Raw genomic sequence first — 17932 nt, forward strand, 5'->3', positions numbered from 1 at the left:
TGTTGACTTATGTGGTGGTGTGGTTTGATTAACTAGGAAAGCGTTCTTGTTTGATTTGAGAAAAAGTACTCCGAATTTTGAAAAAATGGACTTGGTTGTTTAATCGATACGCATGCTTCTTTGTGTGACATTTAGATTATTGGGTTACCTTGTGTGTGCGAATTATAGCAGGAGACTAGTGTGTTGACACCCGATGCCATATGTTGTAAGGTTTTGTAGATATATTCTCTAATTGTGTATGTAATCTAGAACTTACCCGGTTAGTCGCACTCGCATTCTCAAGATGTTGAAGCCGTCAGAAATGATCTTAGGCCTTGTTTGTGTTAGAACCCCGTTTAGCCTAAATATAAGCATACCCATAAATTAATATCCCTTGTTAGCCATTTTGAGCCTTAAAACCTAATCTTTGACTAGCCGTAATAGTTCGATACCCGTTCGAATATCCATCTCTTTGCACCGGTCCTCTTTGGTACTAAAATAATAAGATTAGGCTAAAAGCCAAAGTTGGGGGTGATGGGTGGGAATAAGGGGAACATGAGGGCGTAAGCCTAAAGTGGGGTAGGCGAATTGCCTAGTTAAAAGACATCGGTGTGGTAAGTGTAGAGAAAAATTATATAGAAGTAGTAATAGCACAAAACCACACAAGGAAATAAAGCGAAAAAAGAAGAAAACAAAAGGCAAAAAGGGTAAAAGAAAAGAATAAGGTGTAGTGTTCGAGAGGGTGAGTCAGCGCTTATCCAAATATACATCCTACCCGTCCCCGAGCCCATTACAACCCCGAAAAAGTCCTAGCGTGATCACAAAGGCGAACCGTCCAAAGTTGAGTGGTACTCAAAAATAAGGGCAAACCTATGGTAGTATTTGTATGCTTAGGCTAGAGAATTTCTTTGTGAATGTGATTATTTCTCTTCTCCTTGTCTTTTTTCCCATTCTGTGTGTACATATACGTTGACATTCTTTGGTCTTTGTGAGGGCATGGAATTTGTTAAGTGACTCGGTTTCCCAGTCTTGATTCGTGTGCACTATGGTTTCTTTGATAACTAGATGTCATAAATTGAAGCCTCATTGTTAGTTGCAACGAGTCCTTGATTGGTTTTGTCTTTATTGGGAGAGTCATTGTGATACACATGATATACCGGAAGTTAATTTCACAACCACCGTAGATAGTTTTACTTTGTAATATCGAGACATTTGTAGATTGAGTCGGTTAGTTGACTTGCTTTAGGACAAGCAAAGACTTTAAGTTGAAATTTCTGTCCGACTCGGGCACTTCTCCGATTCGGGCATGCCGTGGCGTCGCAAAACGTCGAAGGTTTTGGCTAAGGACTCCGGGTGGGTCTCCGATCATCGGGATTTAACTAGCATGTTGTCGATGTAGACTTCCATAGTTTTACCGTTTTGCTTCTCGAACATTTTGTTAACCAACCTTTGGTAGGTGGCCTCTGCATTTTTAAGACCGAAAGGCATAACGTTATATCAAAAATTACCATAGTTAGTCATGAACGAGGTTTTCTCCCGATCATCTCGATGCAAGCTGATCTGATTATACCCCGAATAGGCATCCAGAAAACTGAGCAACTCAGGACCGGCTGTGGCATCTATCGTTTGGTCTATGTGAGCCAACAGGAATGAATCTTTAGGGCACGCCTCGTTCAAGTCTTTGAAATCCACACACATTCTGAACTTGTTAAGTTTCTTGGGTACAACCACCACGTTGGCCAGCCATTCGGGGTTCTTAACTGCCCGTACAGACCCGATGTTTACAAAAAAGGTCACTTCTTCCTTGACTAACAGGTCCCTTATTGCCGATATGAGCCGTTTCCTTTGCCTGTCTGGGACGTGATTAGGGTCCGCACTCAATTTATGGACAGCTATATCCGGGGGGGGGGGGGGGATCCCTGTTATGTCAAGATGAGACCACGTAAAACAATCAGAATTATGAATTAAATAATTCAAAAATTCACTCCTGAGCCCGGTTGATAGATCCGAGCCCAGTTGTATCTTCTTTTCGAGGCATTCTTCAAAAAGCTCCACACTCTCCAATTCTTCGATTGTTGACTCTGTGGGATCCTTATTTGGGGTTAGGATGAAACTTTTCGGGAGAGCTTGGCCCAGGCATTCTTTGTCATCCAACCGCTCCTTGTTTTCTTCGGATCCCTTGCCCGGGTCCTGCTTCTCTAATTGCTATTGATCCACTGTTGAACGCCGGAAGCCACTGCCGCCAGTATATTCTCTCTTTGACTGTGGAAGCCGTCCCCCTTAAGTTCTCAGATTCCCCAAGGTGTAAGGAACTTGACTTTCTGGTGATAAGTCGAGGGAACGGCCTGCATCGCGTGTATATATGGTCTTCCGAGGATCGCGTTGTAAGTCATATCCCCAAACATGACATCGAAGGTTGTGATCTGCTTCACACCGTCAGCACAAACGGTCAAATCTATCTCTCTTTTGGTCACCTCGCTGGACACATTGAACCCCACCAACACCTTGGTCGTGGGGACAACTGACTCTCTCTCCCCTATTTTTTTTCAGAACCTTTAACTTAATGATATCCGCCGAGCTCCCTGGATCAATTAAGACACGCTTAATAAAGGATTATGAATTGTTAACATATTACCAGGGCCTCGTTATGGAATGGGGAAAGGTTCCCGCAATCATCCTTGGTGAATGATATGTCTTTCGTTCCTGCCTCTTCTGAGCGATTTACCAAGTTTTGGGGTTCGACCTGTGACGGCAATCCTCTGAGTCCCTGTGTTCCTCGTGCAACGTTATCTTCTCCAGCCATGTTTTGATGAAGTGCTTAGTCCCGAGATTTTCAAGAAAATCAGCTCCAGATCGAGACAACTCTACAACTCTCTATCCCCACAGGCGGCGCCAAACTGTTTTTCGGCAAAATCGTTACCTACCAAAAAACAAAGTTAGAGATTTATTTTTAAGGGTTTAAAAACAAGTAGGTCGTATTCAATCCGGAGACTCTCTCAAACGAGCTCGGTGTTTGGATGTTTTTTTTATTAGGGATACAAGTAATAATATTTATCTAAGTTAACAACGTAAATAGAAAGTAAGAAAATCACAATAATGATCAGATCTCCGAGAGTAAGTATATTTCTTAGCCAAAATAATAATACAAGAAGTGAGAACTTAATGGGGTACAAAAGTGTGGTGATCATGTCTTTTCTCCTAAGCTTCGTTTATATAGACAAACCCTTGGTATGTTACTGCCCTAGGTGACGTCAGTTGAGTGACCTAGCTTGGACTCTGCGCAAGTGGCACTCTGCTCGATGTTGGCTGATGTGATGGGAGTTGTTGGGAGTGGGAGGCAGCTGTATAGATCCGTTTGAGACTCACCCGCGAAAAATTCTCACCTACGCTTCGAAACCACCGAGCCTGCTTACCCAATGTTCCGAGACCCGATGTCCTCAGACCTCGCCCTCCTCGGTACGAGAATACCCTCGGATATTTATTCCCGCATACAATGTGCATTTTAATTTAAATTAAAACATTAAAGTGCATTATGTCATGAAATGTTAGTGGAGAAAGTGGTATCATTATTTTTGTAACTCTTGTAACCACAAACGCATTATCTCCTACTAGTTACCCCACTAAACCTCAAATGACTCATCCACTTTATTGACATTTACTTATGAAAGAAATCTTACTCCTATATAAAAGATGTTTTCCTTCTTGCGTTGAGGGAACAAAAAGTAGATGAGGAGTGGATGAGAAATATTATGTTGTGTTTATATTTTGAAGTTGGTGTGTAGAGAAAGAGATAGTTGAGAGAGAAAAATATTCTAACTCTCCAACTTGGTCACTACAAAAGAGAGTAATTTTTTATGTTGAAGGAAGGTGTTTTTTTATGTTGAAGGAAGGTGTTCTTATGGCGGAGCTTTGGACTCTTTAACTAATCCGGAGTTATTTGAGTCACACGACATTGACGGGCTGTTGTATCCTGAAGGGGACAAGTTAGAGTTATACTGCTGGACCAGTGAAGATTATGCCAGAGTGGGCTTGAATCTCCTTAAAGAGGGTGAGATATCCGCACCTCAGCCTGAATATTTACTTATTCTTTTTTTGTTCATTTTATTGTAAATTTCAACTGTAATTTATCGGTATATTCACCAAAGAATTCCTACAAACAACAATCTACATTCCTCAGTAATAAACTTCAATGTAATATAATTATGTAATTTTTTTTAATATAACTTAAGTGCATTTCTAAGAGCCAAAGAACTACTCCCTCCGTCTCAAATTATTTGTCGTTTTTCTTTGCTTTACACGTCCCTTAAGAAATATTAATTGGGAGGGGTATTTGACTAACTTAACCTTACAATCTTTCTCCATTAATCACCAAATTCTACTAAAGGTAAAATGGAAAAAAATAATTAATTATGTCTTGAACTTATAAAACGATAAATAATTTGATACAACTATTTTTAGTAACCATGACAGATTTTGAACCATTAGTTGAGGCAAAAAGAGGATTATTATGTCAATGAATGCTCTTCTCTTGTTTCATTAAACAGTAAAATGTGTTTTCTTTTCTCACACGGTTAATAAGAAAACTAATAAAAGAAAGGGAAAGGGTAAAAAATGCTCCTCTACTTTGGAAAAAGGGCTAAAAATATCCTCCGAACTTATTTTGGGTCAAAAATACCCCTCCCATCCTTAAAGTTTTCAAATATATCCATGTCTTGACGGAAATTATCCCCCAAAATAACTTAAAAATCAGTTTTTAAACCCGCTTAATCGTTTAAATTCGACCCAGCTAAATAATAACCCATAAGATCTCCTTATTCTCCCAATTTCCTCAAACTATCAAACCTACGTATATTTTTAGCTCTTTTTAATAAATAAGGTTAATCTTAAATCAGATTTTAGGTTATTATTTCTTCCATTCTATTTTCTCGAGAAAAGGCCATCAAATGAGGCCTGGAAAATATTCCCCGAACTATACACTTCACCGGATTTAGTCCTTTAACTATTTAAAAACTTATCAAATTTGGTCTCCGTAAAAAAAATGATTTATGAGACCGTTATTTTAAAAATGAGACCATCGGTTTTTAATTTTTTTTTTTTTAACAAACCGTCAAGAAACGTGAGAGAGATCTTGATTGAGGTTAGAAACGAACTTGGAGGAAAAGAAAAGGAGAGATTTGGTTTTAACGATTAATCTCAAATGGTTTATGAAGTTTCGGTATAAAAAAATTTTAGCTCTTTTAACAATATAAATTCAATTGTTAATCCTTAAATCAGATTTTAGGTTAAACTGTTGTGCATTTCTTCCATTCTATTTTCTCCCTTTAATTCCCTACAAGAAGTACGCAGAAATGGATAACAGTCGATAGGAGGTTATAGATTAACCGTGTGATATTAACTTTCCTAACTTTTTTTTTTTTTTTTCCAAAAGTCTAAGAAGAGATGAAAATTTGAACTTGTTCTATTACAAAATCACGAGCCACCATGGAGAGGAACCATTTTTTAGTACAGAAAAAAGCTTTAGACCTCATCCCAATAACTGGTTGCTCAGCACTAGCTATTCTTTAAAAAAAATATCAGATGCATTTTGAGCATTTTCCGGTGCCACAGACGCGGCCACGTGTGGTTGGCGGCGGTCTTCGATTTCTGCCAAAAGTCGGTTTCACAAAAATTTATTATGAGTGGAGTAAACAAATAGGTTACTTCTTTTGTTTCAATTTATTTGTCCGATTTCATTGCACGGAGTTTAAGAAAGTAAATTTTTTTTAATCTTATTGTTTTAAACTAAAGATATGTAAATGGTACTAAAATGCTCTTTAATTTTTTGTCTTAAATATGTCACATGAAAAGTTGAAACTAAAACAAATTAAAACAAAGATAATAATAATTAATTTTCTTTGATATATGAAGATGAGCCTTAGCCGTAAAAGTTAGTGCACCAGATTACTTTTATTATTATTATTATTATTATTATTATTATTATTATTATTATTATTTATTTTCTATGATAAGATTATGTCCCACCCGCACCCCACCCCCCACTCTCCCCACTCCCCCGCCCCAACCCCGGCCCACCAAACCCCGTCCCTCTTTACTTAGGACTAGGGGATCAATTTCATGCTGGAAATTCGGCCGTTTGATCCTTTTTCCTTTTCCCACTCAATGAATGTTTCTGATACAATCTTTCTTTAACTACTCCACCGCGGCATCTGATCCAATCTTTCTTTAACTACTCCACCACGGCATATCCAAATACACCGTTCATCTGCTGATTTTTTATGATTCGATTGTTTTAAGAATATTGGAGGTTTTCTTTTTCCCTTTCTACATTAAAATTTCTCTCCCAAGTTTAAAGTTTTCGATCTTGCCTTTTTTCTTTCTTGAATTCAAAGGAACTTGTACACATAAATGACTGTTTACGAGCCAGATCCTGATGTAGTAAGGTGGAATCTCCACCTTATAGATGTTTGTGATATAAACAACGGTGGTTCTGTCGGAACTATTACTCAGTATGACAGGGATTTTTCTCAACTTGGGTATGTTATGGAAGGTTATTCTGAGCCTACACATACTAACGTGGAGAATGATGAGGTAATTGCCCGTGCTCTTCAGGAGGAACTATCGCGCCTTTCATTCGAGGAATCTATAGGATCTTCACACACTCACCAAGAACATCGAAAAACGTCAGTTCTTGATGGCAATGAGGAAGACACAAATAGCAACAACATATCCAGTGTAGTCTTACAAGTGGGGTCCGGGAAGAGCAGTGTGCACACAGATCTTACCCAAGAAAAAGCATATCAAAGCAGTGCGGAAAAAGAGGAAGACACAGATAGTAATGGAATGATTACTTTTTGCCCTCTTGCAGTTACATCATCCAATTGGGATCAAGAAGAAATTTCACCAGAGATAGAGGATGAGTCTCTTCTTGATGATGAAGTTGGGAAACGTTTGAATCAGTTGGCTGCCATCCCTCATGTTCCCAAAGTTAATGGAGATAATATACCCTCAGTAGATGAAGCCAAATCAGATCATCAAAGGTTGATGGACAGGTTGAAAGTATATGATCTATTTGAGTTAAAAGTTTCTGGAGATGGCAACTGTCTGTTCCGCTCATTGTCAGACCAAATATATCGCAGTACTGAATATCACAAATTTGTGAGGGAACAAGTTGTTAAACAACTCAAGTCCAATAGGGAGTTGTATGAGGGTTATGTTCCTATGGTCTATGATGAATACTTGAAGAAAATGAGCAAGGTTGGCGAATGGGGTGATCATGTAACTTTGCAGGCTGCTGCAGATTCATATGGTGTTAAGATATTTGTCATTACATCATTTAAGGACACTTGCTACATTGAGATTATTCCACAATGTCAGAAGTCAAACAGAATCATATTTTTGAGCTTTTGGGCTGAAGTGCACTACAATTCGATCTATCCACAAGGAGAATATCCTGCTGGAGAAACAAGAAAAAGAAAAAAATGGCGGTGGCTAGGTTGAGCCTTGAGTAGCACTTACCACCTTCTTTTGGAACAGCGCACCTTATCACTAGAATTAGGGGCTTTGTGATAACAACTCATTGTATATATTATTCTCTTTATCTTTCTTTGAAGTATACAACAATTTTGCATATTTTACGGCTTTCATTCTGTGTATATATCATTTTCATTTAATTTTTGTAGTTAGCTCTTCAATTATTGATTTATTTATATGCAATGCTTTTGTGCTTGTATTTGTTGCTATTTTTATTTTCCAAAGAAAAAAAAGAATTGAGATGCCAATTTATCAGAGGATTTGCAATTAGTGTCCTTGAGTTAACAGAAGCTAAATACATGAATTTATAAAACTTGAGGATTTGAGATTGTGAGGTATCTTGAAGAGGTTTGATGATTCTTACTGTATATACTCTGTTCAAAGATGGTAATATCTCGTCCTGAGAAAACTTAACCACACCCGATATTTACACCAATCCAATGAATGCTACATAACATGTATTTTTACATACACTACTATCACTAAACTGTAATTAATCAATGCATACTATGACCTCAATTTATCACTTAATCATGATAAATTAATACAATTTGGTGCAGGTATGGGCAAGTTTTTGCCAATCACTCCCAAAAGCTTCAATTTCGAATGTTGTCTTGCCTTCCCACGTGATATCATGAGATCACATAAATACCAAAAGAAATGTTTTGGTAGGTTAGCAGCATGTAATCTAAAGAGTACTGGTAATTTACAGCACAAGGAAGGTGGTGTTTCCATTTTCCAGACTATCAACTTCTGAATCCTCAATTAAGAAAGAGGCATATGCTACACTTAAGTAGTGCAAGAGAAGTTGCAAGTATTAAACTGCTTATCACATCATCTATTTGTACGTAAACTATGAAACATTACTCTACATCATCTTTACTTTTCTCCCCACAAAAGAAAAGTCAGCTAGCATTTCAATATCTGGCACTTTAATTCACAGAAAAATTTCCCAATGAAAACGTCAAGGAAACCTGATCCATCATTGCATCTCAAGCATATTTTTCTCCACACTATTGAAATTGACAGATCTCCCAACTTAAAACCTGGAAAACCAAATATTTGTACAAATTCAGCTTTCACATATTTTAGCTTATTGGATATAAATTTTGTATCTTACGTGAACATCTGTGGTCTGTTGCGGGAGAGTTGAGGTCTCTTAATTGGTGATAGGATGAGATTCCTAAGGGTCATTGAGGGATTGCTTGCTCCAGTTGCCACGCCAAGCATAGGACGTCCACCTGCTCGTCTGTTTCCAGCATCCACTGGTATCGCTGACTGTCTTACAGGGGAGCCACCCGAGACATCGAAAGGCCCAGAGTTGGAATTATTCTGTCTTGCTGGTGGCCATATGTCTTCTCTTGGTCCTGGAGTTTCAGGAGTGAGAACCGACCAATCTGCGACAAATGAGTCGACTAATGTTTTGCTAAAAGGTTAATGCAGTTTTGACAGCAAAATACTCAAAATTCAAAGAATTCTACGAATTTTAACAATGAGTTATCAAATACCTAAGCAGAATTCATCATTTAAATGCAAAGAATTTTGACCATGAGGATTCATACTCTGAGACGAACAAATCGTGTTTTCCAAACTACACCAGCCTCACATGTGCCATGTGATTATTCTAAATACAAAATGAGTTACCTTTTCTCATATTATCTCTGTTATCCATCATATTAGCAGGATCTGCGAACAAATCAGGCTCTGGTCTTGAAAAGAAATTACTTGGCTGAATGGCTGTGCGCTTTACTGAATCATATTCATTTCTCAACTGATCATACATTTCATCAAGTTTTCTTTTTTGCCTGACAGTAGAAACCTATGTTATTTCTGAGAGTACGTACCAAAGATTGCAGATTTTAGCAGTAAATCACAGCACACTTTGCAACTAGAATCTGCGTTAAAGACGGTAAGAAGAACCTGGATTTTTCAGCAAATTTTTCTTGGAGTTCCTGCTTGTCTTTAGATAAGCTCTCAATCTCTTGTTCCATCATTTGGCACTTTTTAGCCGCCTTCTGGTACGCAGTATGTACTTGCTCCAACTTTTCAGAGAATTTTTCCTGCATCATCTCACATTTCTGACGGCATTGAGCTACTATCTTGTTCATCTTGAACTGCATTTCCAATTCCTTTTGCCCAATGTAGAACATCACACTTCTGTAGGCACTCTTCATTACTGGATATGATTAAGGAGAAAGTATTTAAGCTAACGTAAATACCATTTCTTTAAATATGTTGTTATCCTACATCAAATTTGGGAAGTAGTACGTTAATTTGAACTAAGCCAACTTCACTATACATTAATGTAAACTAAGCCAACTTCAATATACGTTAATTTAAACTAAGCCGCCTTTACTATGTTTTAAAAGTAAAACTGAAGAGTACAGATGTTTCAACACAGGACAGACGATGAAGGATACATATCTGTGGTGTAATTCCAGCCATGACCATCTGCATGAGGGTGTGAACAAATTTTAAATAGGACGCTGATTAAGAAATGAGTGAAACAAATATGATTAAATCAAATCAAATGTAGAAGGTGATAAGAGAGCAGTCCTTTCATGAATGGATGCTTACATTTATCCATTCATCGCCTGGATTGATGTCCACAGGTTTCATGAGACTGAGAAACAAATGTGTCAAATGCTTGGTCATACAGACTCAATAAGATGCCACACATTACTTAGAATGTTTAATTAATGCTAGTAGAAGACTAGAAGTAAAAGACCAAATAATAAACTTTAGCAATGAAAAACAAAATTCTGTTCCTGAAGTGTCATCACCACCCCCCCCCCCCCCCCCCCCCCCCCCCCAAAAAAAAAAAAGAAGCAAAATATAAAAAAAATTGAAAAGCAAATCAAAAGGAGAAAGGGAATTGAAAAGCAAATCAAAAGGAGAAAGGGACAAGAAGTTATAGGAAGTGAAATTTAGATATATCTATTGCAAATCAAATCATTTTTAGGTGAACTAACAACATTTGACCAAAAGATGAAAGCGATATTAGATAGAACTAACCTTTTAGACAGAACTTGATCACAGATAGGACAAGCGGCATCATTGCTGAGAATCTTGCTAGCATCATTCTGACCTATCAACATTGTTAAGGAATCATAGCAGTTGTACACCAAAATCATGTCCATGAGAAAACTGCGCAAACATACATGTCTATATGGGAACGTAATCCGTTTTTGGATAATGGTGGTATCCATGCACATCAATTGAGCCATCAAGTACCTGCTATCCGCCGCCAGTATAGCGGATAACTCTTTGCACCAAGACTTTGGCAGATGGGACTTACTGTAACCTCTGTTGGATTCAAACTTTGATTCCCAAGATTGTAACTCTAGTTTTCGACCACTAAGACATTCCCTGGGGGCTGGAACACACAAAACAGATGCATGTCTATATGGAACACATTCAAAAATAGGATACAGAAGACGTGGCCACAAGTGGTAGTGATGGCCTTTCCTTCCAGTTCTCGCCAGCAAGCATTGCATCTCATCTCAACCTTCAGAGATGATTGTCAATTTCATAGCACGTTATACAAAGTTGTGGAATCATTCAAAGTTCTGAGCATAACATTTCTGATCCCATGCACTCTATAGCCATCGACACAGGAATAGTCAATAAGAAATGACTAATTATCCCTAAAACAGTCGACGAGATCTCCGAACAAAGTTTGCATCTCTAATTACACAGAGACAATCCACTTAACAGCCAGTTGTAGCTGGCTAATCCAATTTCAAACGTGCTTGGTGTGAAAGAAATGCCTAATGACAGCTAGAATATCCATAGCTGAAACCTTTAGCTTCTTGCAAAATGTTGAAATATGAGGGTTCATACTGGGATAGCTAAAGGAAACTAACTGGAAACACACAAAACACGTTTTGATAACTGGCCTAGAAAAGAAAGTTAACTATCACGTGAAATTGCTTGCTGCTTATGTGTCGAAAACCAGAGTTTTACAAGTTGATGAATACTCAACTTTCTATAAAGAAAAACATCATTCATTTGCATGAACCGAGATAACTAAGAATTTAGGTAAACAGAAGTATCAGCAAATTTAACAAACCAGCTATCAGCTACTACTACATTGATAGTATACAACGCTCATAGCCTGTTTGGCCAATTAATTTAAAAAACACTTTTGAGCAACAATTAATGTTTGGCCAAGCTTTTAAAAAGTGTTTCTAAGTATATTTCCTCAAAACTGCTTTTCAAAAAAGTGCTTTGGCGGGAAAATTATTACTTTTTTTAGCTTCTGCTACTCCTACTCCTCAAAAGCACTTATTTTCTCCTAAAAGCTTGGTCAAACACCTCATTTTTTTAAAAAAATACTAAGCACTTTTGGCCTCCCAAAAGCTTGGCCTAACAGGCTATGACAGGTTATATAACTTAAATCTTTAAAGGAAAAAAAAAAAAAAAAAAAAAACATAACAAATTTTCCAGATCCGATCAGTAGGATAGCTGAAGTTAGAATAGATAAAGTAGACAATGTACTTGAGGCAACAAATTTTTACCTTCAAACGAGCACAATAATTAGGTTGTCCACAAAAAACCTTGAAATGAAACACAGCTGCATGCATTCACCGAAGAAATATATATACATAATCAACAAAATATTACAAAAAATAATAATAATAAAACATAGACAACGAGATTCATTTTGCATACGTACTTACCGAATTTGAAAAATCAGAACAAAATAAATTTTCACCTTCAGAAGGGCTCAATAACTGAAAATTACAGAGAAAAAAATAACGAAATCAAACAATTGAAAATTCAATTGTAAAACTATATAGAGTTGTATAACCTTGACGAATTTGAAAATGTAAGGCTCTTATGGAATTGAAACCCTAGCACGAATTGAAGCTTCTCTATCGATCATATAATCTGTTATTGCACTAATGCTGCTTTATATTTTAATTCTGATTGAAATGGCGGCAAAAAATGGAGAAAAGGCCATAAATATCCCTTATCAATGATTAAAATTCGGTAAATATATATCTAATGGTCCTTAACTATACACTTATCGATTTTAGAGCTATCCAAAAGCTTATTAAATTTGATCTCTGTTTACTTTTTTATATAAACAACGTACAAACTCATAAATCTTCATGAGATTAATCGTTAAACTATTCGTCAGACCTATATTTTTCTCTCCCTACTTTTATTTTTTGCACAAAAATGCGCAAAAAAATATAATTATTTTCTAAAATAAACCAATGGAATCCGTCAATTTTTTATTTTTTTATAAAAAAAACCGACGGAGAAGGACTCCGTCGGTTTTTAGAGCAAAAAACAATAAAAATTAAATCAATGTAAGTATATGAACAAAAAATATCGTTTTAAAGCCCTTTAATGCCAAGGAGCATATCCCAAGGGTTCGATTCCAAGTTCCTACATTTCATTCTTTAATTTTTTTTAAAAAAAAAAACCGACGTGAGACCGACGAATTCCGTCGATTTTTTCAATAATTTTTTTAAATCTTCTTTTTTAAGAAAACTGACGGACTGTGTCGGTTATTTTTTACACAAAAATGCGCAAAAAAATATAATTATTTTCTAAAATAAACCAATGGAATCCGTCAATTTTTTATTTTTTTATAAAAAAAACAGAACAAGGAAAAAAACAATAAAAATTAAATCAATGTAAGTATATGAACAAAAAATATCAGTGTTCTAGTGGTAAAGCCCTTTAATGCCAAGGAACATATCGGGTTCGATTCCAAGTTCCTACATTTCATTCTTTAATTTTTTTTAAAAAAAAAAACCGACGTGAGACCGTCGTGTTTTTTTTTTTTTTTTTTTTTAACAAAATTACGGACTAGGTCGGTTTTAACTAAGTTCAACATTCTGGAAACGCAAGAGAGAACTTGAGGAAAAAAGTTGAGGTTAAAGAATGAACTTGAGGAAAAAGAAGTAGGGAGAGAGAAATATAGGTCTGAGTAATGGTTTAACGATTAATCTCACGAAGGTTTATGAGTTTATACGCTGTTTGTATAAAAAAATAGACGGAGACCAAATTTGATAAGTTTTTGGATAGTTAAAGGACTAAATCGGTAAATGTATAGTTGGGGATCGTTTATTTGCATCTACTCCCATGATAAGGATATTTATACTTTTCTCGCAAAAAATGTGTTTCTTTGATTTTTGGTAAATATATAACAATCTCCTGACCCGATAGACCCGAAAGAGCACAATTTCCAATTATACTTTTCTTTTAGGGAAAGGGTCAAAAATACCCCTCCACTTTGGACTATGGATCTTTAGTGACAATTTCCCTCAATGTAATTCTAGTTCTCCTCGTCCTTTTTTTGATCATCTTCAATCATCATAGTACTGCACTAGTGGTCTCGGTGCATTTGGACGTCTACGTCAGACATGTTTAAAACATCCAAGTATGTACGCTCATTTTATCTCTTGTGCTTGCACCCTCCGTCAGGTGCTCGTAAATTAAGATAACTTCATTTCTTTTTGTCTTTTTGGTTATACAACTTAAACACCAAATATAATCCTATTTTACCACGCATGAAACAACAAGGAAAGAAAACGTATGTTTGAAGATGATAATCAACACCCTAAACATCTAGACAGCTGCAGTTTCGCACAAGCTTTGTGAATTGAACCTACTTGTACATTTTATTTTTGCCTCTCATGGAAAAATTACAAGTACCCTTCTAAGTTAACATTAGGGTTCAGCGCTACTGACAAATACAAAAGCCAATGTAGTCGACTATATAGTCTTTGGAAACAGCCTTCCTAACTTCATAAGGTAGGGGTAAAGTATGTGTACACTATACCCATTCCAGACCCCACTTGTGGGATTACACTGATTTTTTTTTTTTTTTGGCTGTTGTTGTTGTAATGTAGTCGACTATATAGTCTTCAGAAACAGCCTCCCTGCCTTCAAGGTAGGGCTAAGGTCTGCATACACTCTACCCTCCCCAGACCCATTTGTGGGATTACATTGAGCTTTTTGTTGTTTTTGTTGTTGTTGTTGCAATGTAGTCGACTATATAGTCTTCGGAAACAGCCTCCCTACCTTCACAAGGTAAGGGTAAGGTCTGCATACACTCTACCCTCCCCAGACCCCACTTGTGGGATTACACTGAGTTTTTTGTTGTTGTTGTTGTAATGTAGTCCAACTATATAGTTGATCATACGCATAGCACTAACTGATCCTAAATCAAATTCAAAGAGGGAACGCAATTCATAGTTCTCAGTTAAACATCCGAAGTTCCAACAAGCATACTACAATACGCCCCAACAAGTAAAAGATCACACGTAAAGCTTCAACAATCAGCAACTAGAGCGTTGAACTCATGCCAAACTAATCAAGTTTCTAAGTACTTACTCTTTCCGCCGCCAAGTACTGAGCTTTCCATCAAGATGAGCACAGTACAAAACTTCAATATTCGAGTCTGGTAACACCTCCAGAAACTTCCCACATCCTCGCGGCAGCCCAGACGAGAACAATGCTGTCTCATACTGCAGATCAAACACTACCAACTCCCTCGGAAACGCCACGAACATCAAATGCCTCCAGTGCGGTGAAAACGCGAATTTCGCAATGTAAGTCGGAAATGTAGCTGACGCCGGAGCTCCATTACCTCCAAATTAACCAGAAACGTCAATTTTCATCAATATTTCAAAAACAGCAACATAAAAAACTAAAAATATGAAGCCCAAAGTAAATTATTACGTCATGTAGCCCAATATACAATATGAAGTGTATAATAGTGTACAAGGGTGTTTATATACAAATATGAGCTAAATCGGGTAACAAGCTCAAAATATGGGCTACGTGGCGTAAATATTTTCAAAAATAGACATAGAGCGTAATTTCCCCCAAAAAATAACTGAAATTGCACCACTCTTGAAATGGATCAAATTAAACACAAACTACAAAATATTTACTTCCAAATGTGAGTTCCCGTTAAATATATTCTATTTTCATTTCGATTAAATTTAACAATAAGAGTTTGGTAAATATCTAACGGAGACCAAAAGTTCTCACTTTTGACAAACTTAAAGGACCAAAAATGATCAAAAGATACTTAAAGGACTATTCTGAATCTACAACCAAAGATAACGGTCTATTTTGTCATTTCCACATTTGTACCTCGGAAATGTAGGTGACGCCGGAGCTCCATTACTTCCATTCGACGAATCCCGTTCTAGTTTCAACTTAATTGGGCCAAAAATGCCCATATTTCACATAAAACTTAACAGAATACTACTAAGGGCTTAAACGCATAGCATATTTGGTCCAATTTAGTTTCTTACTGCAATTATGTAACAACTTGTGAAGTTGCATTTATGAAGCCATTTGGTTAAATTGTACTTTCAAATGCGAATTTTCAAATATGTACATCGGAAATGTAGCTCCGTTAATATTTTCAAAAATAGACCTAGAGCGTAATTTTCCCCAAAAAATAACTGAAATTGCACCTCAAAGAGTTGCACCATGCTCTTCAAATTGATCAAAAGAATAACATAAACCAACAAAATATGTACTTTCAAACGCGAATTTTCATATTGCACCCAAAAAAGTTGCATAACACTCTTGAAATGAACCAACAATAACATAAACTACAAACTAAACATAAACTACAAACTATGTACTTCCAAATGTGAGTTCCCGTTAAATATTTTCTATTTTCACAGTTCCGATTAAATTTAACAATCACAGACTCTGGTAAATATCTGACTGAAACTAAAAGTTCTCACTTTTAACAAACTTATAGGATCAAATATAACATAAACTAATAGCCTGTTTGGCTTATTTTTGTTATTTTTGCTTAAAAACAAGCGCTTAAAAGCACTTTTTATCTTATCCAAACGCTACAAAAGTACTTTAAAGCACCTAAAATAAGCCAATCCAAACAGGCTCTAACAAAATATGTACTTTCAAACAAATACGAATTTTCAAATATGTACATTCAAAATGTAGCTCCGTTACCTCCACTAGACGTCGAATCGCGTTCTAATTTCTGCAATTCAGTAGTATCCGTACGAATCTGTAGCTCTTTAATCACAACATCATTTTCACTATCATCACCCAATGCAGTAACCGATAGTAAAAAACCTTTAAGCCCTAACGCACAAAAATGCCTCGAATCAAACGGATCACGTCTTAAACACGAAAAATACTCCGGCGACGCATCATACTTAAAAAAACACCGTCCTGTCACAGTATTCTCTCGGAATCACTGTTGACTTTGCGACAAAACAACTTCGTCATTGGCGTTATACTTACATTAAGTTCACAGTTTGCTAGGTGTTAGCTAGAAATCATTTTAATCTAGTTAGAGACTTGTAACTCAGTGTATGAAGTGTGAGATATGGAGACCCTCTTAACTTTGGAGAACACCTAATTTTCCTTAAAAAGACAGATTATTCAGTCTTAAAATAAAGGGTACCTGGATAAAGTGGACATAGAGGATTCATATAGTCGATCTCAACCATTTCAGAATTGAAGTTTAGTTGATTGATATTAATTTGATTTACAAGCATCTCAGAACAGGGAATTATGAACCCAACCTTATTATTCTTGAACAAACTTTGCAAGCTGATTAAGTTTGGGTTCAATCAGTTATAGATGGATTGATTTTACTTGATAAAAAAAATAGATGGATTGATTTGTAGGTATCATGGCATTGTATGTAGTACGGATTGTTATGACTTAACTCAGAAGCTCTTTGGGTTTCTGGTAGCTAGATAAAAGTTGCTTTCAACTGAATTCACGAACTCCTGTGAGCACTCACCTGCAATGCTCTTTTTCATTAGTCTAATGGTTAATTTTTTGTTACCCCTGTAAAAAATTTCTTTGTCCTTGTTTCTACATGACCGTGAGTTGAAACTCTGATATTCTTGTTTTCTTCCCCGAATTCCCTCAAACTTCAAATCTACATATTGGGAGAATAAAGTATATTTGGGACTGATCTTTTGTTTGTACGATACAAAATTTATCAAGATTTTGGGTGAGGTGGTGCTGGTTATTATTTAGTTGGATCGGGTTTAAATGATGGATTGATGTCTCTGCCAATGCTGTCAGCGGGACAAACATGTTTAAAAATTCTCTTTAGATCTCTATCATTGAGAAATCCTCCATTGCACTTTTTTTCCATTTCGGGTTATTTTGGGAAAATATTCTTATTTATCTATTTTCTCAGATTTTCCCCTTTTTTCCCTTCCTGTTTGATAGACGGGTGACATGGCACCTCCCTGAGACCAAGTTTCTTATATATCTACTTCCCAGATAATGCCTTTCTTTTTCTTTCAATTATAAGTCTTTATTTAATTCCTTTTCTCCTATTTCTTTTTTAATAATCGTGGTGTCGGGCCAGCTTGCGAGCACCTCGACTATTTTCACGAGGCACCTGCTATCTTCCACCAACACAGGTTCTAGGTAACTCTAT

The 17932-nt window shown here is 36.5% G+C and overlaps 2 protein-coding genes across 19 annotated transcripts; one reads left to right on the forward strand and one right to left on the reverse strand.

Annotated features, from left to right (window-relative positions):
* The first annotated feature begins 6055 nt into the window (after nt 1-6055).
* On the forward strand, nt 6056-7608 carry LOC132056229 (OVARIAN TUMOR DOMAIN-containing deubiquitinating enzyme 12-like). The gene has a single exon (XM_059448327.1). It carries the CDS (start codon nt 6385-6387, stop codon nt 7474-7476), a length of 1092 nt encoding a protein of 363 aa, XP_059304310.1. The 5' UTR covers nt 6056-6384; the 3' UTR covers nt 7477-7608.
* Nucleotides 7609-7915: 307 nt separating this feature from the next.
* Nucleotides 7916-16902, reverse strand: LOC132056238 (E3 ubiquitin-protein ligase CCNB1IP1 homolog). Of its 18 annotated transcripts, none has more exons than XM_059448405.1 (10): nt 16474-16887; nt 14866-15121; nt 10942-11017; nt 10525-10597; nt 10087-10132; nt 9930-9960; nt 9430-9685; nt 9154-9314; nt 8630-8876; nt 7916-8555 (listed from the first exon to the last, which is right to left on the reverse strand). In XM_059448405.1, exons 3-10 carry the CDS (start codon nt 11009-11011, stop codon nt 8549-8551), a joined length of 891 nt encoding a protein of 296 aa, XP_059304388.1. In that variant the 5' UTR covers nt 11012-11017; nt 14866-15121; nt 16474-16887; the 3' UTR covers nt 7916-8548. The 18 variants fall into 18 exon arrangements, with proteins under 18 accessions (XP_059304388.1, XP_059304356.1, XP_059304323.1 ...); XM_059448373.1 differs by lacking the exons at nt 14866-15121; nt 16474-16887 and adding exons at nt 12192-12245; nt 14142-14159 and having other exon boundaries at nt 8630-8906; XM_059448340.1 differs by lacking the exons at nt 14866-15121; nt 16474-16887 and adding exons at nt 12192-12245; nt 12323-12456 and having other exon boundaries at nt 8630-8906.
* Nucleotides 16903-17932: the final 1030 nt, after the last annotated feature.

This window comes from Lycium ferocissimum, chromosome 1 (genome assembly GCF_029784015.1).
Source record: "Lycium ferocissimum isolate CSIRO_LF1 chromosome 1, AGI_CSIRO_Lferr_CH_V1, whole genome shotgun sequence".
Lineage (NCBI taxonomy): Eukaryota > Viridiplantae > Streptophyta > Magnoliopsida > Solanales > Solanaceae > Lycium > Lycium ferocissimum.